General features: G+C 33.0%; 2 protein-coding genes across 4 annotated transcripts; one reads left to right on the top strand and one right to left on the bottom strand.

Annotated features, from left to right (window-relative positions):
* The first annotated feature begins 616 nt into the window (after window positions 1-616).
* LOC134692716 (protein PIF-like) lies at window positions 617-13768 on the top strand. 3 transcript variants are annotated; one of them, XM_063553208.1, is made up of 14 exons: window positions 617-824; window positions 1627-1716; window positions 3970-4524; window positions 5663-5716; window positions 6247-6279; window positions 7074-7133; window positions 7619-7663; window positions 8537-8713; window positions 9351-9539; window positions 10142-10535; window positions 11093-11303; window positions 12482-12572; window positions 12899-12978; window positions 13400-13768. In XM_063553208.1, the coding sequence occupies exons 2-14, from the start codon at window positions 1653-1655 to the stop codon at window positions 13418-13420; spliced, it is 1974 nt and encodes a 657-aa protein (XP_063409278.1). In that variant the 5' UTR covers window positions 617-824; window positions 1627-1652; the 3' UTR covers window positions 13421-13768. The 3 variants fall into 3 exon arrangements, with proteins under 3 accessions (XP_063409278.1, XP_063409279.1, XP_063409280.1); XM_063553209.1 differs by lacking the exon at window positions 7619-7663; XM_063553210.1 differs by lacking the exon at window positions 7074-7133.
* A 2736-nt stretch (window positions 13769-16504) lies between these two features.
* Window positions 16505-17576, bottom strand: LOC134693896 (complement C1q-like protein 3). The gene is made up of 2 exons (XM_063554842.1): window positions 17487-17576; window positions 16505-16928 (listed from the first exon to the last, which is right to left on the bottom strand). Exons 1-2 carry the CDS (start codon window positions 17560-17562, stop codon window positions 16543-16545), a joined length of 462 nt encoding a protein of 153 aa, XP_063410912.1. The 5' UTR covers window positions 17563-17576; the 3' UTR covers window positions 16505-16542.
* Window positions 17577-22419: the final 4843 nt, after the last annotated feature.

Consider the following 22419-nt stretch of genomic DNA (forward strand, 5'->3'; position numbering starts at 1 on the left):
TGATATCAAACGGGACTGGCTAGCGAGTAGTATACGAAAAATTAATAGAAACATATTTTTTTTAGATTTCGGTCTAGATGCAATCTTTTGGTCATACAAAGAGTTACTTTTGTCCAAATTTCATAAAACTCCATGAAGGTTTGTAACAACTTATCGATGTCTAAAAATTTAACCACAGACCAAACCTATAAATTGTCACCGCCACCCACGATGATGGAATCTAGGATCGGCGTCTCTCGCTGGCTCTACTAAAATATACACAAGACATGTACAGAGACTGTATGAGGTTCATGTACATTTGTTTATTTGGTCATAATGTTATCTTTCTTTGCTTTTATTTCTTCTGATCTAAACATGTGTAATACTTGTGAACTTTTATAAAATTTGGTTGAAAGCTTTGCAACTTTCCATGTTTATATCCACCAGAAAATTAAAACGTCTCACAACAAAACAAAACAAAAAGATCTATAAAAAAACCACACTTATGAAAAAAAAAACAGACAAAAAACCCAGCAAGAATAATACGCAGTACAGTAGGTCATAACGGAAGTACTTTTGTATTTAGAATTAGGATATCTAATTTAATTATCTTGTAAATATAACTAGGGTATCAAATATTTCAGAAAAGCGAGGTTTGATAGTTATCAGAAATCTTTGACCCTAGGGATTGAGATGCAGATTCTGATAGGGACTAAAACAACACAAACATCCCCCGGGCTGATGAATATCACACTGTGTGTAGACACGAATACTTGGTCCGATCAGGTCAGACAAAAACTGACCAATTATGGAAAATAATTATTTCAACAATAGTGAGCAACAAGGTAAGATCGATGTTTTTTTGTTCTTTTCGACATGTTAAACTTTAGCGCTCATTTTTGATAATTATCTTGTATTAATTTTCACATAAGCTGTATGTTATATAAAATTTGAGTCTTTAGCAATTCATAAATTTACCATAACAATAACGATAGGATTAAAATTAAAAGATATTGTCAAAAAATATTGAAAAACAATCTTAAATTTGGTGTGATGCAAAATGTAAACCATGCAAATCTGGCATTTTATTGTTTAACGAAATATTTAGAGAAAAGGATGGATTTTACAAACTGATTGCTTTAGTAAAAAATAATTGAATGACAAACGCAAAACACAAACTGTATGTATATATATAAAACATAGACCCAATGAGTTATAATACTTCGAAATAAACGAAAGTGACGTTGTAAGACTGTTTATGAAAGTCATCCTTTTGAAATAATCTTGTCCGTTTTTGTTTTATCAATGCATATCCATTTGGACAAAATATGACCCCGACACTACAAAAGGTAAAAGCAATGTACACTACAAAATACTTATCATATATTCAATTGAACATCAAATGAAAATTGATAAACTTTTTTTTCTAAGTAGTTTCAGTTTAGTTTACGCAAACATAGAGGTCTATAGTTTCGAAGCAATCGTGTAAACATAAAAAATACAGTATAGACATTAAATTGTTATTAATACAAGACCAAGCCACAGATACATGAATTACACCCCCCTCCAAAAAAAAAAATTACAAAAAAAAAGAAAACAACAACAACAACAAACATCTTGTTACATGTTATCATTTCTTTTTCACAGATTTCCCACAGACACAGACATGAGAAATGCTTATTACAATTTCTACCATACTATATCTGTTACAAGTTGATGTCAGCATAGCTCAGACTGGTAAGTTTTTGTTATGCTATACCTACGTTGGCATTATTTGTCCAGTCGGTGTGTTCGTCCGTTTGCATGTCCTACACACGCGGCATCGAATAATCGTTTCTGAAACTGATTTGACTTTAACCGAGGGATAAAAGCATACGATGTTATTACGTTCAAACGTCTTACTGTCAAATCTTCAAAAAAAAAAAAAGCAAATGTTATAAAGTTTTAAAGAAAATATAACTTTTGAAACAATTTTGAAAAAAAGAATAAAGGAACGGCTTGGATGTTGTAAAGTCAGTTTTTATATAGACTGAGAGTCAAACTAAGGGTTTCGATTTATTCAAATAACCATCACACAACGGGAGGCTTTTTCGCACTATTGTTGGATATACTGAGGATTTTAACCCCGGGACTAGATGTCGTATTTTTTTTTTTTTTTTTTTTTATTAATTTCATCAGATCAAATAATTTTATTTTAAAAGCACCAAGATCATAGAACGATATCCTCATTGTTTAGAGGAAGCCGTTATACTGAATTATAATGAAATCAAGTGTTCCGTTATCATGACAATCGTCGATGCTCTGTTTAATTTTAGGTGGTAAAAGATTTCCTTCTAAAATAAACAAATGTTGACCTCGTCGGATCAAACAATTTCATAATGTCGATATAGTGATCTTGCCCCGGGGTTTCTCGGACGTCCGCATGAGTGTACAAATGTACACATCAAAAGTTAAATTATGATATCATCAATAACAATGTTTATAGTCGGTTTGTTGTGGTCTACGAGCTATGATATAGGCGATTATCTTGTTAATTTTAAGAGGACCGATTTTGTTTTTTTCAAGATTAATTACCTTTAAACCAAAGCAAAATATACATACAATTATGCCACAAGAATAACACGTACCTGATTGTGTTATGAAATATTAAATTTGAATTTGAATTAAAAATTAGCTTGTCAATAAAGTAAACTTAAGGGCATACGATACAGTTACAGGGAAGGTAATGACGTTGCTAACGTAATTTGTTATTTTCGCGACGTCAAACTGTGACATATCGAGGAAAGATGCATTTTTCGACCGAGTTTAATCATTCAAACTGATTTAATTTGAAAACGAGTTCATGGACCCCTATTTTTCAAAACGGCATTTTGTTTCATTTTGAAGGGAGATTATGTGACCAAAATTTTATAAAACTGTAAATAGAGGATTTTTTTTTAATTTTGATAAACATGCACTAAAAAATAACTTTTTTTCCTCAATTCATGAACATTTGATAAATACGAGTTATTTCTGAATAAAAAAATGCATATTTCTGAATAAAAACATGCATATTTTTTTAGGATATTTATAAAATAGTAAAAATACAGAAATTACCGATTATTTAACAAAAAACAATTTGTGTTTATCTTTTATAACAAAAAAGTTATGTCTTTCTTTCGAAAAAGAAATTACGGCCACAAATCTGAATTTTAAACAAGTATACAAAATTTCGACCTCATTTTACTCAAAAAGTAGCACATGAAGGTATATTTTTTATTACATATTTGATTTCATCAGGTAAAAATAGCCTATATGCAAATTTTCATGAACTTGTAAATACAGGATCAAAACTGTATCGTATGCCCTTAAAGTCTCTGAAGATGATATTCACCAGCACAGTACACACTGCTTTTGAGGTATTTTCTGTATGTGAAATTTGTTAAGTTGTGATCATAATAAATTATATGATCGCTAGAAACTTAAGGCGCGCGTGTCGTTGTCAATGAAAGTAACCACGTTGTCATAGGTAAAATAGCGATAAATGAATTATCATTGGTAATCACAAAGATATTTCGTGGAGCACATGGTATCTAAGAAAACTATGCATATGTTTATATGTTTATGATACATCTGCTTTTCAACGAAATCAATGGTCATACTCCTTGAAAATTGTCCAAAGTATTATAAACATCATCCGTAGAAAATCTTTCTATGCTGAAAACATCATTTGTACAAGCGTAGATGCACAATATTATGTTGTTTTACGTACAGAGTTTTTTTTGCTAAAATGAGTAATAAAAGTGTATTGTAAAGCTGTTATATCTCCGCGATATAGCCTTTTTGTGCTAATGCGGCGTAAAGCAACAAACAATCAATCAATCAATAAAGCTGTTATACATTGTAGCGGTTACTATTGTTTCAATCGGTTCTTAAAATCTAACGACAAATTACGTCAGATATTGTACGTAATTGATTCATTTATTGTTGTTTTAAATATTTTATTTTCAGTTGTACCAGCTACCAATTGCAAGAATGAGTTGGATTTGGTATTCCTATTAGATGGATCACAAAGTGTTACCAAACCTAATTTCGATCTTGTTAAAAACTACACTGTTAATCTAATATCAAGATTTGAAATTAACCCAACTCAAACGAGAGTTGGGATAGTAGAATTCGGTACATTCATTGGAACTAAGATAGAACTAGGACAATATGATAAACTGGACGCGTTGTCGGCTGCCATTTTGAGCATACAAATGTCCAATTATGGAACTTCAACACATAAAGCAATAAAACTGATGCGAGGTATGTTCAGTAGATCACCAAGGCCTGGTGCAACAAAGGTAGCAGTGTGTATCACTGATGGACTATCTGTCAGTCCTAATTTTACAAAAATAGAATCGATAGCGGCACACGAAGAAGGAATACACATGTTTGCGTTGGGTATTGGTCAACATGTATTTAAAACCGAGTTAGTATTTATAGCCAGCCAATTGGATTATGTGAAAGAGGTACCAGACTATAGCGCATTACCGACAAATCTTGCAGCAGAGATATGTAATTGTAAGTACAATCTTGATATATAATACTGTGGATTCATTCATTTTCGTTGGTACCAATTTTCGTGGATTGATGAAAACTGTATTTTCATGGACATTTGATTTTGTCTTTTTGCCAAAGTCTGCACATTACCTACTTGAAATTTGTAATTCATTAAACGTTTAGATTCGTGGTTCACCTGTACCAACGAAATCCACGAAAATTTGTATCCAACGATTATTAATGAATCCACAGTACATTAAAGAATGTCATATTACATTGAACATACACTTGGTATGTTCCCAATCTAACTATTAAGATTTTTGGACTTTCATTATCACAGATACATATTTTCATGTCTATTGTAGCAAATGTCGCTATGCCTCGACGGCATTATCGTTTATTTTGAAAAGTCATTGCATCAACATACATAAAAGTCACAAAAATGGTAAAAGACAACAAAAAGTGACTACTGAAACTCTGTGTAGGGCTGAGAGTTATTTCTCATAACTATCCTTTACATGACAACAACCCAACCCCAAACAATATTTTATACCACCGATAAGCACCTTACCTATAACTGACCGATCGGGTGTACACCATCATTATCCCACAGGACATGTTATACCAGATTTACTTATTCATTATTGTAGAGAAGTTTTCTAGAGGCAATTGTCTTAGAAAAAACCCTATTCTGTGAACGTTTCGATAAAAAGACAATTGAATTCAGATGTTTTACTCTGGTACGATATACTAATTTGTCGCAATGTGTGAGGGTACGATATATACTAGTTTATCGCAATGTGTGAACCCCGACAAACAAACTAACAAACAAAATAGTGAATTTCAGACTCTGCACTCTGCTTTTATTGTTATACTAATTATACACTAAACATGTAATGGAGTTAGCCTTAAACTCATTTTTTCTGGTTTGCCTTTTAGAATTATAAATACTGTTGTGAAATATTGCATCTTTTATGCATTTTTGAACAACATAAAATTGATTTTTAACAGTTAAAAATGAGACAGTACATTTCTATCTTTGATATGAAAAGCCTTTGTGGTTTTAATTCGGGACAATTGTAACATTCTAATGTTTATAATAGCAGCGTACTGTATGAACCTGAGTAAATATTTCCTTAATTTGGATTTTTTGCTTCAGTAAATTTTGGAACAACGACAGCAACTTATAAAAGTACAACACCCGACGATTTAGGTAAGTGTTTTGGTCATGATTATGATTAAAATTGTATTTATCAATTTACCACTTTTTCATTTTGTTTCCTGCACGTCAGTGTTCCTGTTCTTCTTTTTTTGTTTACTTCTTCTAGTTGGTTTTGTTCGGGTTTAGTTTGAACTCCGGATTTTTTTTTTCGCTTAATCGATTTATGTCTTTTGAACTCTGCTTTACTACTGTTGCCTTTATTTACAGATGTATCCATTGGTTTTTCGTTATGTTAATAATACAAAAGTTACACAAATCAATAAGAGGCATGCTATGTTTTTTGGAAAAGTTTCTTTTTCTCAGACATATTTGATACATACCTAAACATTTCAAATACATTTCTAGCTAGATTTCAAGGTCGAATATCTTTCTTTTCATTCCAATAATGAAACAAGAAAGTGTTGCCTTTTAAAAGGACAAAACAATGCCTGTTAAATACGACATATGTATTATTGCCGTATAATCAAATACGACATATGTATTATTGCCATATAATCAATCAAATATTCTCTTTTATACAGCAATAGATAGAATTGATGGAACTCCGATTACTGGTAAGTTCTCTATGTTCTCTTTGATAAATGGTCTAAGGTATTTTTGTATAATACTTCGAAGCATTATTCTTAAAAACTCGTACAATCGTGTCAAGAGACAGTTAGTACAATCGTATAAAGGTTACACTAAAATATATATTAAAGTCACATGTTGTTTGTGTAAATTCGTTGTAGAGGGGTATTAATAAAGAACAAACAACATTTTCCAAAATACCAAACAAGTGAAAAAGTATATTTTAACAAAAACATTTGACTAACAGCTCGAACAACTGATGTTTTGAAACCCTGCTGACTGCCATTGACGATCATTCATTTGCCAAATAAATTGATCACAAGATGTAACAAAATGAATCTTAATATAAATTTAATACCAAACAGAAAACAATAAACTTGCGGCAAAGATGTAATATCACAAACATGAGATGCCAAAATTAGTACACCATATCAGGATTTCGACAATTAATGTCTCTTTAGTGATATTAGGGATCAAAACGGTATTTGGAAGGCCATACAATTATTATAATCAGGGTACCTTTGATGACTATTTACCTCAATTTAGGATAGACTCTTGAATTTTAAAGAGTCGAGATAGGATTAAACGATCATATAAACCGGAAGGAAAATATAGTACAAGCCCAAACCAAAAACCATAAACAAGTCTAAATTGAAATAACGTTCAAACCTGTGATTGCGTTGGGTAAAATATATGTATACCATGATTAGGAAACAGAAATGTAAGATTTTGTTAAATGCATATTATTGATTACAAAGTATTTGTATTTTTGTTTGTTTAGGAGCAGTTACTGTTTCTCCTACATCTGCAACATCAACAACAAACAGCGTTATAAATGGCGGTAAGGCGCATTTTATTTTTAAGTCAATTTATATAAATGTTTAGTACCATAATAAGTGTTTACGATGGGTGCCTTTGATGGTATTTGACAGTCTGCAGTTTTCCATTTCCATGAAGAACAAAAGTTTGAAACCCTTCAACAATATTCGAAAATAAAGTTATTGATATCGGATAGAACAATGTCGTTTGAACACCGAAAACATGTTATTAAACATCGTTTCATTAGCAGTAAAGGCTACGAAAAAATAGTCCCCCTAACCCCCACCCCAAACACTGTGGCTTGATAACGAAAACTGATTGTTGCATTTTTTTTAATGTCTATAAGCAAATATCTTGGAATATATATGGAAAAAACAAAGTTTAAAACAAAACAATAAGAAAACAAATCAGTTCCATCAACTATGACGAATGGATCGGAAAATGTTTTCATTAAATTGCAGTTATATTTAGATATCGCAAATTAGCATTTTTTTGTGTCTTATTCAGGTACAGTCAGTACATCTACGACAAGTAACAATGTTATTAATGATGGTAAGTTATGTTATGTTTGTTCGAGTTGTACTTTAGATGTCTTACCAGTTTATAGCTAATCAATTACTGAAAATTTACATGTAAACTAAAACTTATAGATCTAAAAAAAGAAAATGAAAGTTGCCGTTATAAAATTATTTTTAGTTGACAATCGTGTTGAACTAATGTTAATTTGGAACACCACATATATGTTTCATCTTCTAGAACTCTTGACTGTAACAATATTGAATTAGATATGAAGAGATCATTGTAGATACGTGTATCTTCAGTAGAAGGCCGAAGAAATAAAACTCAATATGTATATATATACAAAACAGTTTGAAGGTTTACATATACATGCTATAATCAAGTATACTCGGAAAGCACTGAAAATCACAAATTCCAAAAATGTTGTGCCAAATCTAGCTATGGGTTTCTATACCGGGCTGACGATAATCTTATTAACTTGATTGATTCAACGTATGTACATTTCATATCTACACATGAGCTTGGAGACGAAACGTTTACCACCAGATCATGGCAGATGCATTGAGGGGGTTGCAAGAAGTCATTAAAGATACCAGGCTTATAGTTTGATTAGACCATTAGTTTTCCCGTTTGAATGATTTTGCACAAGTAATTTTGGGGCCCCTTTATAGCTTGTTGTTCGGTGTGAGCCAAGGCTCCGTGTTGAAGGCCGTACATGGACCTATATTGGTTTACTTTTATAAATTGTTACTTGGATGGAGAGTTGTCTCAAAGGCACTCAGACCACATCTTGCTATATCTATTGTAATTTGATACGCTAGACCTTTTTATCTACTACTTTGTTTAGAAGTATTAGATATGTCAGAATGAAAGACACCAATCACTCACAAACTCTTTAAATTACAGGATCTGTTGACGTCAACCGCCAATTTCTGCCACATCCAACAGATTGTGACAAATATATAGAGACCGAGGATGCTGCCGGAATATTAGTGTTTCACGAAAGATATTGTCCATTTGGACAGTTTTATAATGAGAATGCCTTGACGTGTGTGCAACCCAAACACTCCACGTGCAAACTTGGTACGTATTTAAAAGAGAGCCGAATGATACCAAAGGATTATGCGAACTCAGAAGTCAAAAAATAACTTGACAACGTCATGAATAAAAAAAATATAACTTAGAACAAGACCACACAACACGACTCCCTACCTCAAACTGGGGATGATCTCATGTGCTCCGGAATGGTTATCAAATCCTGCTCCATATGTGGCACTTGTAATACTAGTAACAACAATGAAGTAAAAAATAATTACACATACCATCATTGATATAATTTACTTCATCTGTATATTATATTTCGAAACCACTAGTCACCAATTAGGACCTGTCTTAATGGGTATAATGCATTTGGATGTTCAAATCGTGCATGTATTGTCGATCTTAAACTTGGAACTGAAAAATCATTGGCAACTCGTGTATTATTTAAGCTAAGACTTGCATGGTAGCAGCTGTTATTTAATAGACTGTTTCTATGTGAGCCTTTCCCCCCGGTCCAGTGCTTCTTATCTTCTGTTGGTTTCCTTTTATATTTGATGTGTTTTCATCGGTTTTAGCCCCGGATTTGTTTTTGCTTAAACGATTGATGACTATTTAACAGCGGCATTCTATTGTTGCCTTTGTTTACTTAATTTGGAATTATTGTTTTTTTTTATTGTAGATCTGTGTAGAGACAAATTAACTGCACCAATGAAGAACAACTGCCGCGGATATTGGGTGTGTTTGAATGGCGATACTACAGGCGTATGCTGCCCACTTGGGACTGGTTATTTGGACGGCTCTGGTTGCAAACTTGGTGTCTGCAACAGCGAATGTCCACCAACTGTAAACAATAATTCAACTTTACAAGGTGTGATATAGAGTTTTGTTCTGCCTGAGTAGATTGAAAACAAAATCAATTGATAGTTTCTATTTAATAAGAATGGATCGTTTGATTGATTGTAGGTGTAAAACGCCCTTTCAACACTCTTGTCTAGATCCTGGCTGCTAGTTATTATTCGTGGAGGGAGCAAGAGTACTGACCATTCGTAAAAAAAATAAAAGCCTTGTCAATTAAGATATGATTTTGCCACATCTGCCACGAGGAGAAATAAAACTATAAACTTTAGTGTTGACATGCTGGTGGTTACGATAGATGAACTACTTAAACCCATTGGCTTGCTCTCCCAATTAATTAAGATACAATTGATTATCATGTTCACAAAACTCTATCAATTTCCCGTATTATATTCGGTATAACTGTTTAACCAATGCATTTCTAACGGTTATTTATAATCAAATACTCGGCTAAACACCGTGGACATTTAGACAATGAAACATATGCACCTTGTGTAGTGTTTCGACTCATTGTAAAATTTGTTATCGTGATTTTTTTTATGTCCGATAATAACCATGCTGAATTTGCCGACATAGATATATAATTATGATTAAATGAGTCTTATTATCTTTCAGTTTGCAGTTTAAAACCAGCAGCCAACGATCCCACACTTTATCTGGAACATGTTACTGGTCACGGCACCATAACCAGACAGTGTGCACCTGGTACGGCATTCGAGCAATCTAGTTGCAGTTGTTCGGCTCTAGTCCAAATAGATAATTCTAACAGGAATAAAAATCAAACCATATATGCCACGACAACACCTAAAACATTATCGTGTACGACAAATCTTTACCTGACTTTTGATAAAAGTACTGATGATCCCAATGGCATGAAGGATAGATCAGGAATGTCGACTCCCTTAAGTTGTCATAATATAAATATAACAGATACTCCAGATGGAAAGGCATTGTTTGGATACCAGGACTGTTTCATATACTTGTGGAGGTTTGCCAGTATAGACTTCAGGTAATAGTTTCTACCAAGTATATAGATCCCATGCACCATAGTGAAAATGCAGTTATCTATCTTGTCCTATTTGTGTATCAAAAACCACATCGACAGTTAGTCTAACCATTTTTTTGCCGTATACGTGAATTATTTTCCTACACAATTATCGAACAGAAATTGTAATGTGCTTTATTGCTGTCTAAATGTCTGGTGTTTGATTTTTGCAGTTGTAGCGCCGTCAGAGAACATATTGTAGTTCATCGATATTTAACTAATGAACCCTTCTCTTAACCAATGCTAGTGGCCAAATTTAACTTGCAGTTAAGTTAAGCTTTTATTCCGCGTTAAAGGGCTAGCGGTCACTGACGAGTATCACTAGTTCAAAAGAGAAATAACTATACATCGTTTATGTAAGTAAAGACAAAACAAATCCTTTTTCAAAGTTAGACATAGATCAACCATTCTCTCTGAATTAACAGAGAACGAAAGCTTCACCATTCTTTAATAAACAACGAATAATCTAATATTATAATTCTGAAAGAATTTTTGTAAAATGAATCTATTGCCCCTTTCAGAAACCTGGTGATAGAATTTCAATTTGCTCCATTGACCATAAACTCGGGAACAAATTTCCAATCTGTGATGACTAATTGTTATCCATCGCCAACCTGTGACCCAAGCTTTGCACTCCTCATAGATAGATCCAAGTCACTCATTGGAATAAGGCTGTTGGTGAATTCGGTTAACAATACTGAAATGACAGTCAGTAAATGGATACTATACAAGGTAAACATAATTTATGTTTGTCTTCTGGCTCTCTTTTTGAGTTGTTTTATTTAGAAATATTTCAGAAGCAATAGTATTTATTTGAGAAAGAAAAACAGCTTAGGTATAACATAAATAATAAATGATAATTCTTTTCCTACCAATATCATAGGGAACACAATGTTATAAAGCTAAGCCTTCTTTATGTGTACGGCATACACATGCTCTTTAATAAACGCATGTTATGGTCCAAGATGGCTTGTGTTTTGCAATTTTATAACGGACGTTTTGTTTTGAGTTCGGTATTTTTGTTATCATGTTAATAATTATCAAAGGTAACAGGATTATAATTTGTTACGCCATTTTATCAACTAAATATGTAAATGAATATTGTTCTATGCATGATAAGGTACAATCATGATGGAGAAAATTTACCCCAATGCCTATTAATTTTTTACGTATTCCTACATATACATAATAGTTATCAAAAGTACCAACCTGAGGATTATAATTTTATACGCCAGACGCGCGTTTCGTCTACATAAGACTCATCAGTGACGCTCAGATCAAAATAGTTAAAAAGCCAAACAAATAAAAAGTTGAAGAGCATTGAGGACCCAAAATTCCAAAATGTTGTGCCAAATACGGCTAAGGTAATCTACTCCTGGGGTAAGAAAATCCTTAGTTTTTCGAAAAATTCAAAGTTTTGTAAACAGAAAATCTATAAAATGACCATATAATTGATGTTCATGTCAACACCGAAGTGCTGACTACTGGGCTGGTGATACCCTCGGGGACGAAACGTCCACCAGCAGTGGCATCGACCCAGTGGTGTAAATAGTTATCAAAAGTACCAGGATTATAATTACTATTGAATTGTATGAAATACTGCATGAGCAGTGGTAATTCGAATTGTCCTAAATATTGGAGAAGACACTGCAGTCGAATCAAAACCAAGAACAAGATGACAAAAGAAAGCACAAAAAACACTTACAGGTTCATAGACAAATGGCGCATTACAACAGGACTTTTAGTAACGCTAATAACTAATGGTTTAGCAATACTATTAACGGGATGATTCAAAAGATTTGAATTACTATGTCAAAAGTATTCTGTGCCTGTTTGGCTTCATATAATGATATTTGATTAGTCTGTTTTAAATTATATATTTTGAGCTGAAAAGTTTTATATCATTTCAGGTAGAACAGACTAATACAGTACAAGTACATGTTAATCTACACGATGTAGTATTCGAAGTTAACCAGATATCTATAGTTATACAACTCGATGGTAAGTGTTTAAATTTTAGTTGAGTTGTTTCATAATCTTTCTTTAAACAACTACAAATTAAACAAAATTGTAGTCAACTTAGTATTATCTTTTCTTTTCTATTTTTTTTTTCCAAAAACATGTTTGAAATAAACTTTTCTGAATGCATATTATCTCTTTGTTTGATGTGATTTAGCTTTTGATTTTGCAATTTGCTTAAGGACTTTCCGTTAAGAATTTTCCTCTGAGTTCAGTATTTTTGTTATGTTATTTTCCCCCACAAAGATTGTATCATATAGAAACTTTTATATTATATATACCTGATATTTAAAATGAATGTTTTTCAGGATCTATATTCAAAAGGCAGTCAGGATTTGCTTTTGGTTTGGGTGGACCATATGACAGTTTCGAAGGATTCATGGATGAGGTAATTTCAATTGAAAGATCTTAGATTATTTTCACAATTTTAATTCGATCATTCTATTGATTCTAAAATTAAGGCGTCAGTAGTTTATCGCAGTTCAAAATGTCCTAAAAAGAAACAGATCTTAATTGGTAAAATTACAGAACGAACAAAGATATTTTGTAAATCAAATTGAGTGTACTAAAAAAGTTTTAAAATTAAAAGATTTTCTTTCAAAATTGATGATAGATATAAAATTATTTTAGGAAAGGTCGAAAGTTTCTTCTGGAGTAGTTTTATAATTATTATTTTACTAAATAAATACAAATGAAGATATAAATAAATGCGGTATGAATGCCGAAGATATTTTTATTTATTTTGTAAATACAATATATTTAATACAACTTTGAAACAATAAATTGTAAAAGGGTGGTTTTCATTACAGATCAAAATATCATCTTGCTGATTCGAGTCAAGATAATTGACATGATTTTGAGGGATTCAGGAGTGATGGTATGGACAAATGCAATGATGGAGGAATGTTAATTTCCTTTCCGATCTGATTCCCTTCACGGAAAGTATGTGGATAAAAGGATTGTTTTAAAAACACTTAATAGTGAAAGCAAGGGAAAAGTAATTGTGCGTTGGATACAAATTCGAAATGATACATAGTTTTTTCATAGTGCTTTATTTATTATAGTTAACATATTAACTGTCTCAATTTGAATGCAGCATTTCATTTATAAGCATCAGTGTGTCATAATTGTTTTTTATAGGTTGTTCATGTATAATTGTAATTAAAGGCTTAAATTTTTGTTGTTGGACTGTCTCCAACTGTCTCATTTTTACCTAAATTTTGTAAGACCAATGACATGTGAAATATTTTAAACAACTCTTTCTTTTAAAAAACAATTATTATGTCAAAACCGATAAAAAGGTAGGTAAAAAATCACGAGATGAGGGTAAATTTGGACGTACAGCTTTTAAGTTTTTTCATGGGTCTTTAGAATTAAAACTTGATAATGTACCTTTTTGATTTTGTATATTACAACTCCTTATCCGTTTTTGGCTCATCTGGCCCGAAGGGCCAAGTGAGCTTTTCTCATTACTTGGCGTCCTGCGTCAGTCGTCCGTCGTTAACTTTTACAAAAATCTTCTCCTCTGAAACTACTGGGCCAAATTTAACTAAACTTAGCCACAATCATCATTGGGGTATCTAGTTTTAAAAATGTGTCCGGTGATCCGGCCAACCATCCAATTTGGCGGTCATGGCTAAAAATAGAAAATAGGGGGTAAAATGCAGATTTGGGCTTATAACTCTGAAACCAAAGCATTTAGAGCAAATCTGACACGGGGTAAAATTGTTTTTTCAAGTCAATATCTATCTGCCCTGAAATATTTTGATAAACTAGACAACCGTTTGATGGGTTGCTTCCCCCCCCCAATTTTGAAAGAAACTTTTGCCGTTTTTGGTAATTATCTTGAATACTATTGTAGATAGAGATAAACTGTAATTAGCAATAATGTTCAGCAAAGTAAGATCTACAATTAAATCAACATGACTAAAATGGTCAGTTGACCTCTTAAGGAGTAATTGCCCTTTATATTAATTTTTTTACCAATTTTTCATAAATTTGTGTAATCTTTTACAAAAATCATCTCCTCTGAAACTATTGAGCCAATTTTAACCAAACTGGGCCACACTCATTATTGTAGTATATTGTTTAAAAAAAGTCAATATCTATCTGCCCTGAAATTTTTAGATGAATTTGACAACCGGTTGTTGGGTTGCTGCCCCCCAAACACCCCCCCCCCCCCACTTGGTATTTTTTAATGAGTTTTTGGTCATGGTAGTTTTTGATGAAGTTGAAGTCCAATCAAGTTGAAACTTAGTATATATACATGTTCCCTGTGATATGTTGTTTCTAATTTAAATGTCAAATTGGAGTTTTACGCCAACTTCACAGTTCACTAAACACAGAAAATGATAGTGAGAGTGGGGCATCCGTGTACTATGGACACATTCTTGTTTCTATATAAAATGGAATGAAATATTTGTGCTATTTCAGATTATTTGCCAGTCAGTAGTTTCAAAGACTATTACCTCGGTGAATAGTTTGATAAATGAAGGCAACAGTAGTATACCGCTGTTCAAACTCATAAATCCATGAACAAAAAACAAAATCGGGGTAACAAACTTAAACTGAGGGAAAGGCATTAAATATAACAGGAGTACAACGACACAATATCAAAATGTAACACACACAGCAACGGACTTAACATTAGACAAAGTCCTATGAGAATAACAAATATAACATCAAAACCAAATACATGAATTTGGGATAGATAAGTACCGTGACACGTCTTACAGCAATGTGAATTCACATTCAAAAATAAGAGAAAACAAACGAAACATCGGAAACACAACGTTAAAATGTAACACATACAGAAACGAACTATTAAATAACAATGGCCATATTCCTGACTTGGTACAGGACATTTTTAAAGGAAAACATGGTGGGTTGAATCTGGTTTTGTGGCATGCCAAACCTCCCTCTTTTATGGCCATGTGAAATATAACATTAAAATGCAGCACAACATTTCAGGACTAAAACATAAATAAATAGGAGAACAAAATTGACAAAGAAACACACGAATAATAGATAACAAAAGGCAACAAGTTTAAACATTTCAAAAGACATGTACTTTTTCATACTAATTTTTCTTTGGAAAACAATAAAGTCATTTATTTTGTTTTCATTTGTGCAATGTTAAACTCTGAAATATTGTTAACGGTATAATCTCTATGTGTCTGTTGTCATAATTTCAGATTAATAAATTACTTACAATTAGAATAGAAAAAGAAAATATATGCCACATATTTGAAGAACTAAAATAAATGTATGGTGTGTGTCTGTCTCATGGAAAATAGCAAAAGATGTAATCAATATATCAGGAACCAGCAAGAAGTTATAGCAAATGTCAAAATATTGATCGTCAAATAGTCCTGCCACCTTGACATCAATTTTAAGGAAATATCAAATCAAAAGACCCAAGATCTTTCACATGTATGATAGAGAAGTGATACTGATTTCAAGGGTAAAAATCTTATAAAAGATCACAGAAACAGTTTGACTAAAATGCATCAAAAATCTTTTATAAATTCATTATAATGAACATGACCTTGACCTCACCTTCCTCCAAATGGACCAAGAACTACATAAGATATAATTGGATCACTTCTGTCTAATTTGTCTGACACATCATTAAGGCCAAAACAACAATTTAGAACAACACATTTGTTTACATCTTGTATGGTTACAAAAGAATAAAGTTAACAAGAAAAAGTTTGGTGTTAAATTCTATAAGTGTGAGTGCTTGATTAGGCAGAGTCAATGGTTATATTGTCATGTGTCAAAAATCCTTTTATTTAGACGTGTCTTGAAAAAAACAAAAAAAAACATCTCAGACATGGATAAATGAATAATCAGAATAAATATGAAAGGTCTTCCCATGACAAGTGGAAAGATCTAATAAAATAAGAAAAACAGAAATTATCACTTGTATTTATTTGCATTTCTTATTTAACTAAATATAAACTGCTGAGAAATAGGTATAGCTGCCACCATATACTATATGTGAACCATGGCTTCTCACAGAAACTGTATCTCCTTCCTCAAGGTGTAGTACAGGATTGGCAGTTTGAGTTCCACCATTGATCATTGGGCCGTACAGGCTCATGAGGTAAACTCCATTTTTACTGATGTAAACGTTTAATGCAGCACCACCCTTAGACATGACTGTTGCCGAAATTTGATATATTCCTGTCTTTGTTGCTGTAAATATTCCTGTCCTTGGACTATATCCTCTTCCTTGGTTCAAAATTACTGTGTCAAATTTAATTGTATTACCTTTTGAAAGAGTTAATGTTCTTTTCAATATTGCTGTAAAAGCGGGTCTTTCAATACATCCCCCTGAAAAGTTAGAATGGTTGTAAATTGGGAAAATTGCATTGTTTGAAGGTCAGGCAAACCAATCCTTACTTAGAGGACTGTTACATTTTAATTTAGTGGATTGAGTCTGGAATCCATGTCTATATTTGTGATAAACATTACCTTATTCTGTTTAAGATGGCTCAACAAATGGAAGTTTTAAATGACTTTGACTGGCTATACAGCCCTTGCACTGTCCCCTTAATAAGATGGCTAGGGAAGTTTCCTCCAGCTTGAATTTTGACAAAGCAGATAACTATCAGTATAGATCTTTTATGAAATGTGCAAATTTGTGAGTAGAATGAACTTCTTGTGTAAGACTTTTGTTTTGATATAGAAAATGATGTACTTTATCATACTTACTGCTGTATTTTTTTTTCACTTTGCATCATGAGGGGAGGTAACTCAGATATAAGAGAAGATTTCTCAGATAAAGTAATTTTTAAAATAGAATGTGTTTCGATTTTCATTTTATTGTGTAGCAAGAAAACGAATCTGGTGACCCAATTTTTTGGTTTCACTGTAAATATAGAAACTTACCGGCTTCCATTTCTTTAGCAAGCATAACAGTTAACAACAGACAGGTACTAAACACAAACATCTGGAAATTCATCATGTTGAGCTTTTGGAACTGTGATATGAACTACGCAGTTTAGCTATATTATACTATTAGAATTCCTGCAACACCATATTATAATGAGGATATTGCATGTTAAACACTAGAACATATGTTAGGTATTCATTACACAAGTAAAAAAGTAAGAGTTTCACATTACCTTTTGAAAAAAAGGATGAATTTGTTCCCTGTTTAGCTCACCTGGCCCACAGGGCCAAGTGAGCTTTTCTAATCACTTGGCGTCCGTCGTCGTCCGTCGTCATCGTTGTCGTTAACTTTTACAAAAATCTTCTCCTTTGAAACTGCTGGGCCAAATTTAATCATACTTGGCCACAATCATTATTGGGGTATCTAGTTTAAAAATGTGTCCGGTGACCCGCCAAACCCAACAAAGTTGACCGCCATGGCTAATCAAAGCACTGTAAGTGCTGTAAGCAGTTAACAAAAAATCAAGGCAACCATAATTATGAAATCTGGCAATATTGCTTCAATTTTTTCCCGCCTGTTTCCAAGTTCTCAAACAAGAGGGGTGGGGTGACCACAAGGACTCCCCCTATATTTCATTTGATTTGTGATATAGTCCCATACATGAATATATATGGTTAAGGGGTGAGGATCTCAACTGTTTCTAAGTTCTCAAACAGGAGGATGTACAGTGACCCAAGGGACTCCCACTATAATTCATTTGATTTGTGAAATTGTCCCATACAGGAATATATATCATTATATGGTTTAAGGGTGGGGATCTCGACCGTTTTCAAATTCTCAAACAGGAATGAGTAGAGTGGCCCCACGAACTTCAACTATATTTTATATGATTTTTTATATTGTCCCATACAAGAATATTCATTATGTAGGGGTGGGGACCAAGTTCTTATACAGGAGGGTGGGGTGACCCCCAGGGATGCCCCTTATATTTCATTTGATTTGTTATAGACATGTAGTCCAATACATGAGTTATATATGGTTTAGGGGTGGGAATATCGACCGTTTCCTAGTTCTCAAGCAGGAGGGGGGATGACCATAAGGGACTCTCCCTTATTTTATTTTATTTATCATATTGTCCCATACATGAATAAATATGGTTTAGGGGTGGGAATCTCGACTGTTTCCAAGTTATAAAACAGGAATGGGTGGGTGATCCCAGGAACTTCCCCATATATTTCATTTGATTAGTTATATAGTCCCATACATAAATGTATATGGTTGAGGTGTGGGGATCTCACCCTTTTCAAAGTTATCAATCAGGAAGGAGTAGAATGGACCAGAAGACTCCACCTATTATATCATATGATTTGCTTCGTTCAGGTATCATATAATCTAGTTGCACTATTTGTGAAAATAAAGGAAGAAACTTCCAGCTATTTTAACTGACCCATTAATTTGAGAAACAAATACCTATTGAAATTGCAGTAATATTTTTACACTTTAAAAGCATCTAACATGCATTACCAACATTTATCACTGATAAAGAAAATTTATACTGTCACCAGGAATATACATATTGTTAGATAATCATATAAGTAGTACTAGTACTGTCACCTTGTATTGGATTTTGACGTTAAACATTAAAATTTAATTTGTCAAAAAGAACTTTTCAGTTTCTGTACAAAGTAGTTTCTGCTTTTCTTTCTTTTACAGGTATATTTTGGTTTCCAATTCTAGTGTTTATATTTATTTACCATACTAGCACATAGATGTATTTTGTCATCAGAATTACTCTTATCTGCTTCCGTAATCGGATCCGATATTGTAATTTGCCTTCTTATAGCAACCATTTTGTTTTCAATGTTGTTTTTGTCAGATACGATATTACTCGAATTGGAACATTATTTGTCGCCGATTTTCTGTATAAAGCTAGCGGTTGGACAAAATGATTATCGCTGTCGTGAATGATAATGATGAAAATAAGTTTTGAGATCGTCGAATACTATGGTAAACAGGTTTGCAAAGTGATTTTTTTCCGTCGGGCATATCGGGTGTAGCTAGTAACCAAGTCGAAAGTCCGACTGCAAAAGTGGAAGGTCGCAGACCTCGGACCACCACTAATTTGAACCTCAGCTTCCAAATTGAAAAGATACGAAAATGTTGACTTCTAATTCAAAATTGCCGCCAACAACACGAACAGTGGAACTATACTGACGTAGTTGACTACGCATTGCCGACAAACGATATACCTACGACTTTTGCCATTTGGGAAATCTAAACTACTTGTCTTTAGAGATTTTCGGCGATTACATATTTCATACATTTGTTCTTTAACATCTTAACCAAAAGCCCAGGGGATAATAAACTACAAAAGGATTTATGTACTTCTCATATATATGTTATGATGGAATGATACTAAACCCCTAACGGGAAGGATTGTGCCTGATATTCATATGATGAAATCATAATCTTTCAATCAGTTTAACTGAAGTCTGGAGCTGGCATGTCAGTTAACTGCTGGTAGTGTGTTGTTATTTAAGTATTATTGTCATTTTGTTTATTTTCTTTGGTTACATCTTCTGACATCAGACTCAGACTTCTCTTGAATTGAATTGTAAATGTGCGTATTGTTATGCATTTACTTTTCTACATTGGCTAGAGGTATAGGGGGAGGGTTGAGATCTCATAAACATGTTTAACCTCGCCGCATTTTTGCGCCTGTCCCAAGTCAGGAGCCACTGGCCTTTGTTAGTCTTGTATTTTTTTTATTTTAGTTTCTTGTGTACAATTTGGAAATTAGTATGGCGTTCATTATCACTGAACTAGTATATATTTATTTAGGGGCCAGCTGAAGGACGCATGCGGGTGCGGGAATTTCTCGCTGCATTGAAGACATTTGGGGACCTTCTGCTGTTGTGTTTTTTATATGGTCGGGTTGTTGTCCTTTTGACACATTCCCCATTTCCATTCTCAATTTTATCTAATGTGTTCTACTTCCTATGTGCAACTTCAAAACTTTTGTGTGATTCGACGATCATTTAAGGTTTTTCTGGTCATATTTTTTGTAATCCAGAATTAAAAGTACGAAAAAACTGTCCAAATACTAGTAGTTATAAATAACATAATGTCCATCTAGAAAATGACAATGGCACGTATTACAGCATTTATTGGGAAGAATACAAATCTAGGGTGCTCGCATAAGGCAGCTTAACTGCCTTAAAATAGAACATAGGGGTAAAATAAATATGTTGGCTTATAACTCTGAAACCAAAGCATTTAGAGCAAATCTGACACCTGGTAAAATTGTTTATCAAGTCAAGATCTATCTGCCCTGAAATTTTCAGATGCATCAGACAACCGGTTGTTTGCTGCCCCTGAATTGGTAATTTTAAGGAAATTTTGCCGTTTTAGGTTATTATCTTGAACAGAATTATAGATAGATTTAAATTGTAAACAGCAATAATGTTCAGCAAAGTAAGATCTACAAATAAGTCAAATGACCAAAATGGTCAGTTGACCCCTTAAGGAGTTATTGCCCTTTATAGTCAGGTTTAACAATTTTCATCAATTTTTTTGCTTAATTTTTGAAAATAATACTGTAATAGATTGATATATTATTATAGCAAGAGTGTTCAGTAAAGTAATATCTACAAACACATCACCATCACCAAAACACAATTTTGTCATGAATCTATCTGTGCAAAGTAAGATCAACAAATAAGTCAACATGACCAAAATGGTCAGTTGAGCCCTTAAGGAGTTATTGCCCTTTATAGTCATTTTTTTTAAACAATTTTCATGTATTTGGTAAATTTTGGTAAGTTTTTACAAATTATTTTCCTCTGTAAGTATAGGGCCAAGTTCATTACAGATAGAGAAAATTGTAAGTAGCAAGAATGTTCGGTAAAGTAAGATCCACAAACACATCACCATCACCAAAACACAATTTGAATCCATCTGTGTCCTTTGTTAAATATGCACATAGACCAAGGTGAGCGACGCAGGCTCTTTAGGGCCTCTAGTTTTGTTTGTTCTTCTGTTTCAAATCATAAAATGAGATACCTTTTCTATCAATGTTTGTAAATGTCTCTCTGACAAGTGGCATACTTTTGTTTAAAGCTTAGATTACAACATGAACATGATGAAAACCTATTAAAAATTTTATAATGTTGATGTCATTGTAAATAAAATATGTATGTCTACCTTTCATTAAATCAATGTTAACATGTGCAAAATTATTTTTGTTTGCCAACAAGCAACTGAGGAGACATGCATGAATAAATAAATGCAACAGTAGTATACCACTGAGACTTTTGATTGATGAAAAATAGATGTGGTATGAGTGTCAATAAGAGAACTCTCCATCCAAGTCACAATGTATAAAAAGTTAACAATTATAGATCAATATACGGTCTTATACACGGAGTCTCGGCTCAAAAGTAAGCTATAAAAGGCACTTAAATGAATAGTGTAACACAATTCAAACAGGAAAACAAACAGTTTATCTATACAGAAATAAGAAAAGAGGAACACTTATTAACCACAGTAACAAATGACAACCACTGAACAACAGGATCATGACTTAGATCAGCTGGTTTATGGTTTGTCTTTGTCTTTTTCAGTTTTAGCCATGGCGTTGTCAATTTATTTTCGATTTATGAGTTTGACTGTCCCTTTGGTATCTTTCGTCCCTCTTTTAAAGGTTTTAATAGGCACCAATCCTCATCCTAACATAGGACAGTCGTGTAACATAACATAAAAAGACTTTCTATAAAATATGAATTGAAATGGCTTAAGGTATTACCTATGTTATTTTAACTGAGCGGGCGGAGCTAGGTTTTAATTTGCATAAGGACAGTCTATTTAAAGATGTGTGTGATAAGGGTGATTGCCGTTATAATTAGTACCGATCAGTGTCATCAAAGGAAT

Source organism: Mytilus trossulus, chromosome 12, assembly GCF_036588685.1.
Source record: "Mytilus trossulus isolate FHL-02 chromosome 12, PNRI_Mtr1.1.1.hap1, whole genome shotgun sequence".
NCBI classification, from domain to species: Eukaryota; Metazoa; Mollusca; class Bivalvia; order Mytilida; family Mytilidae; genus Mytilus; species Mytilus trossulus.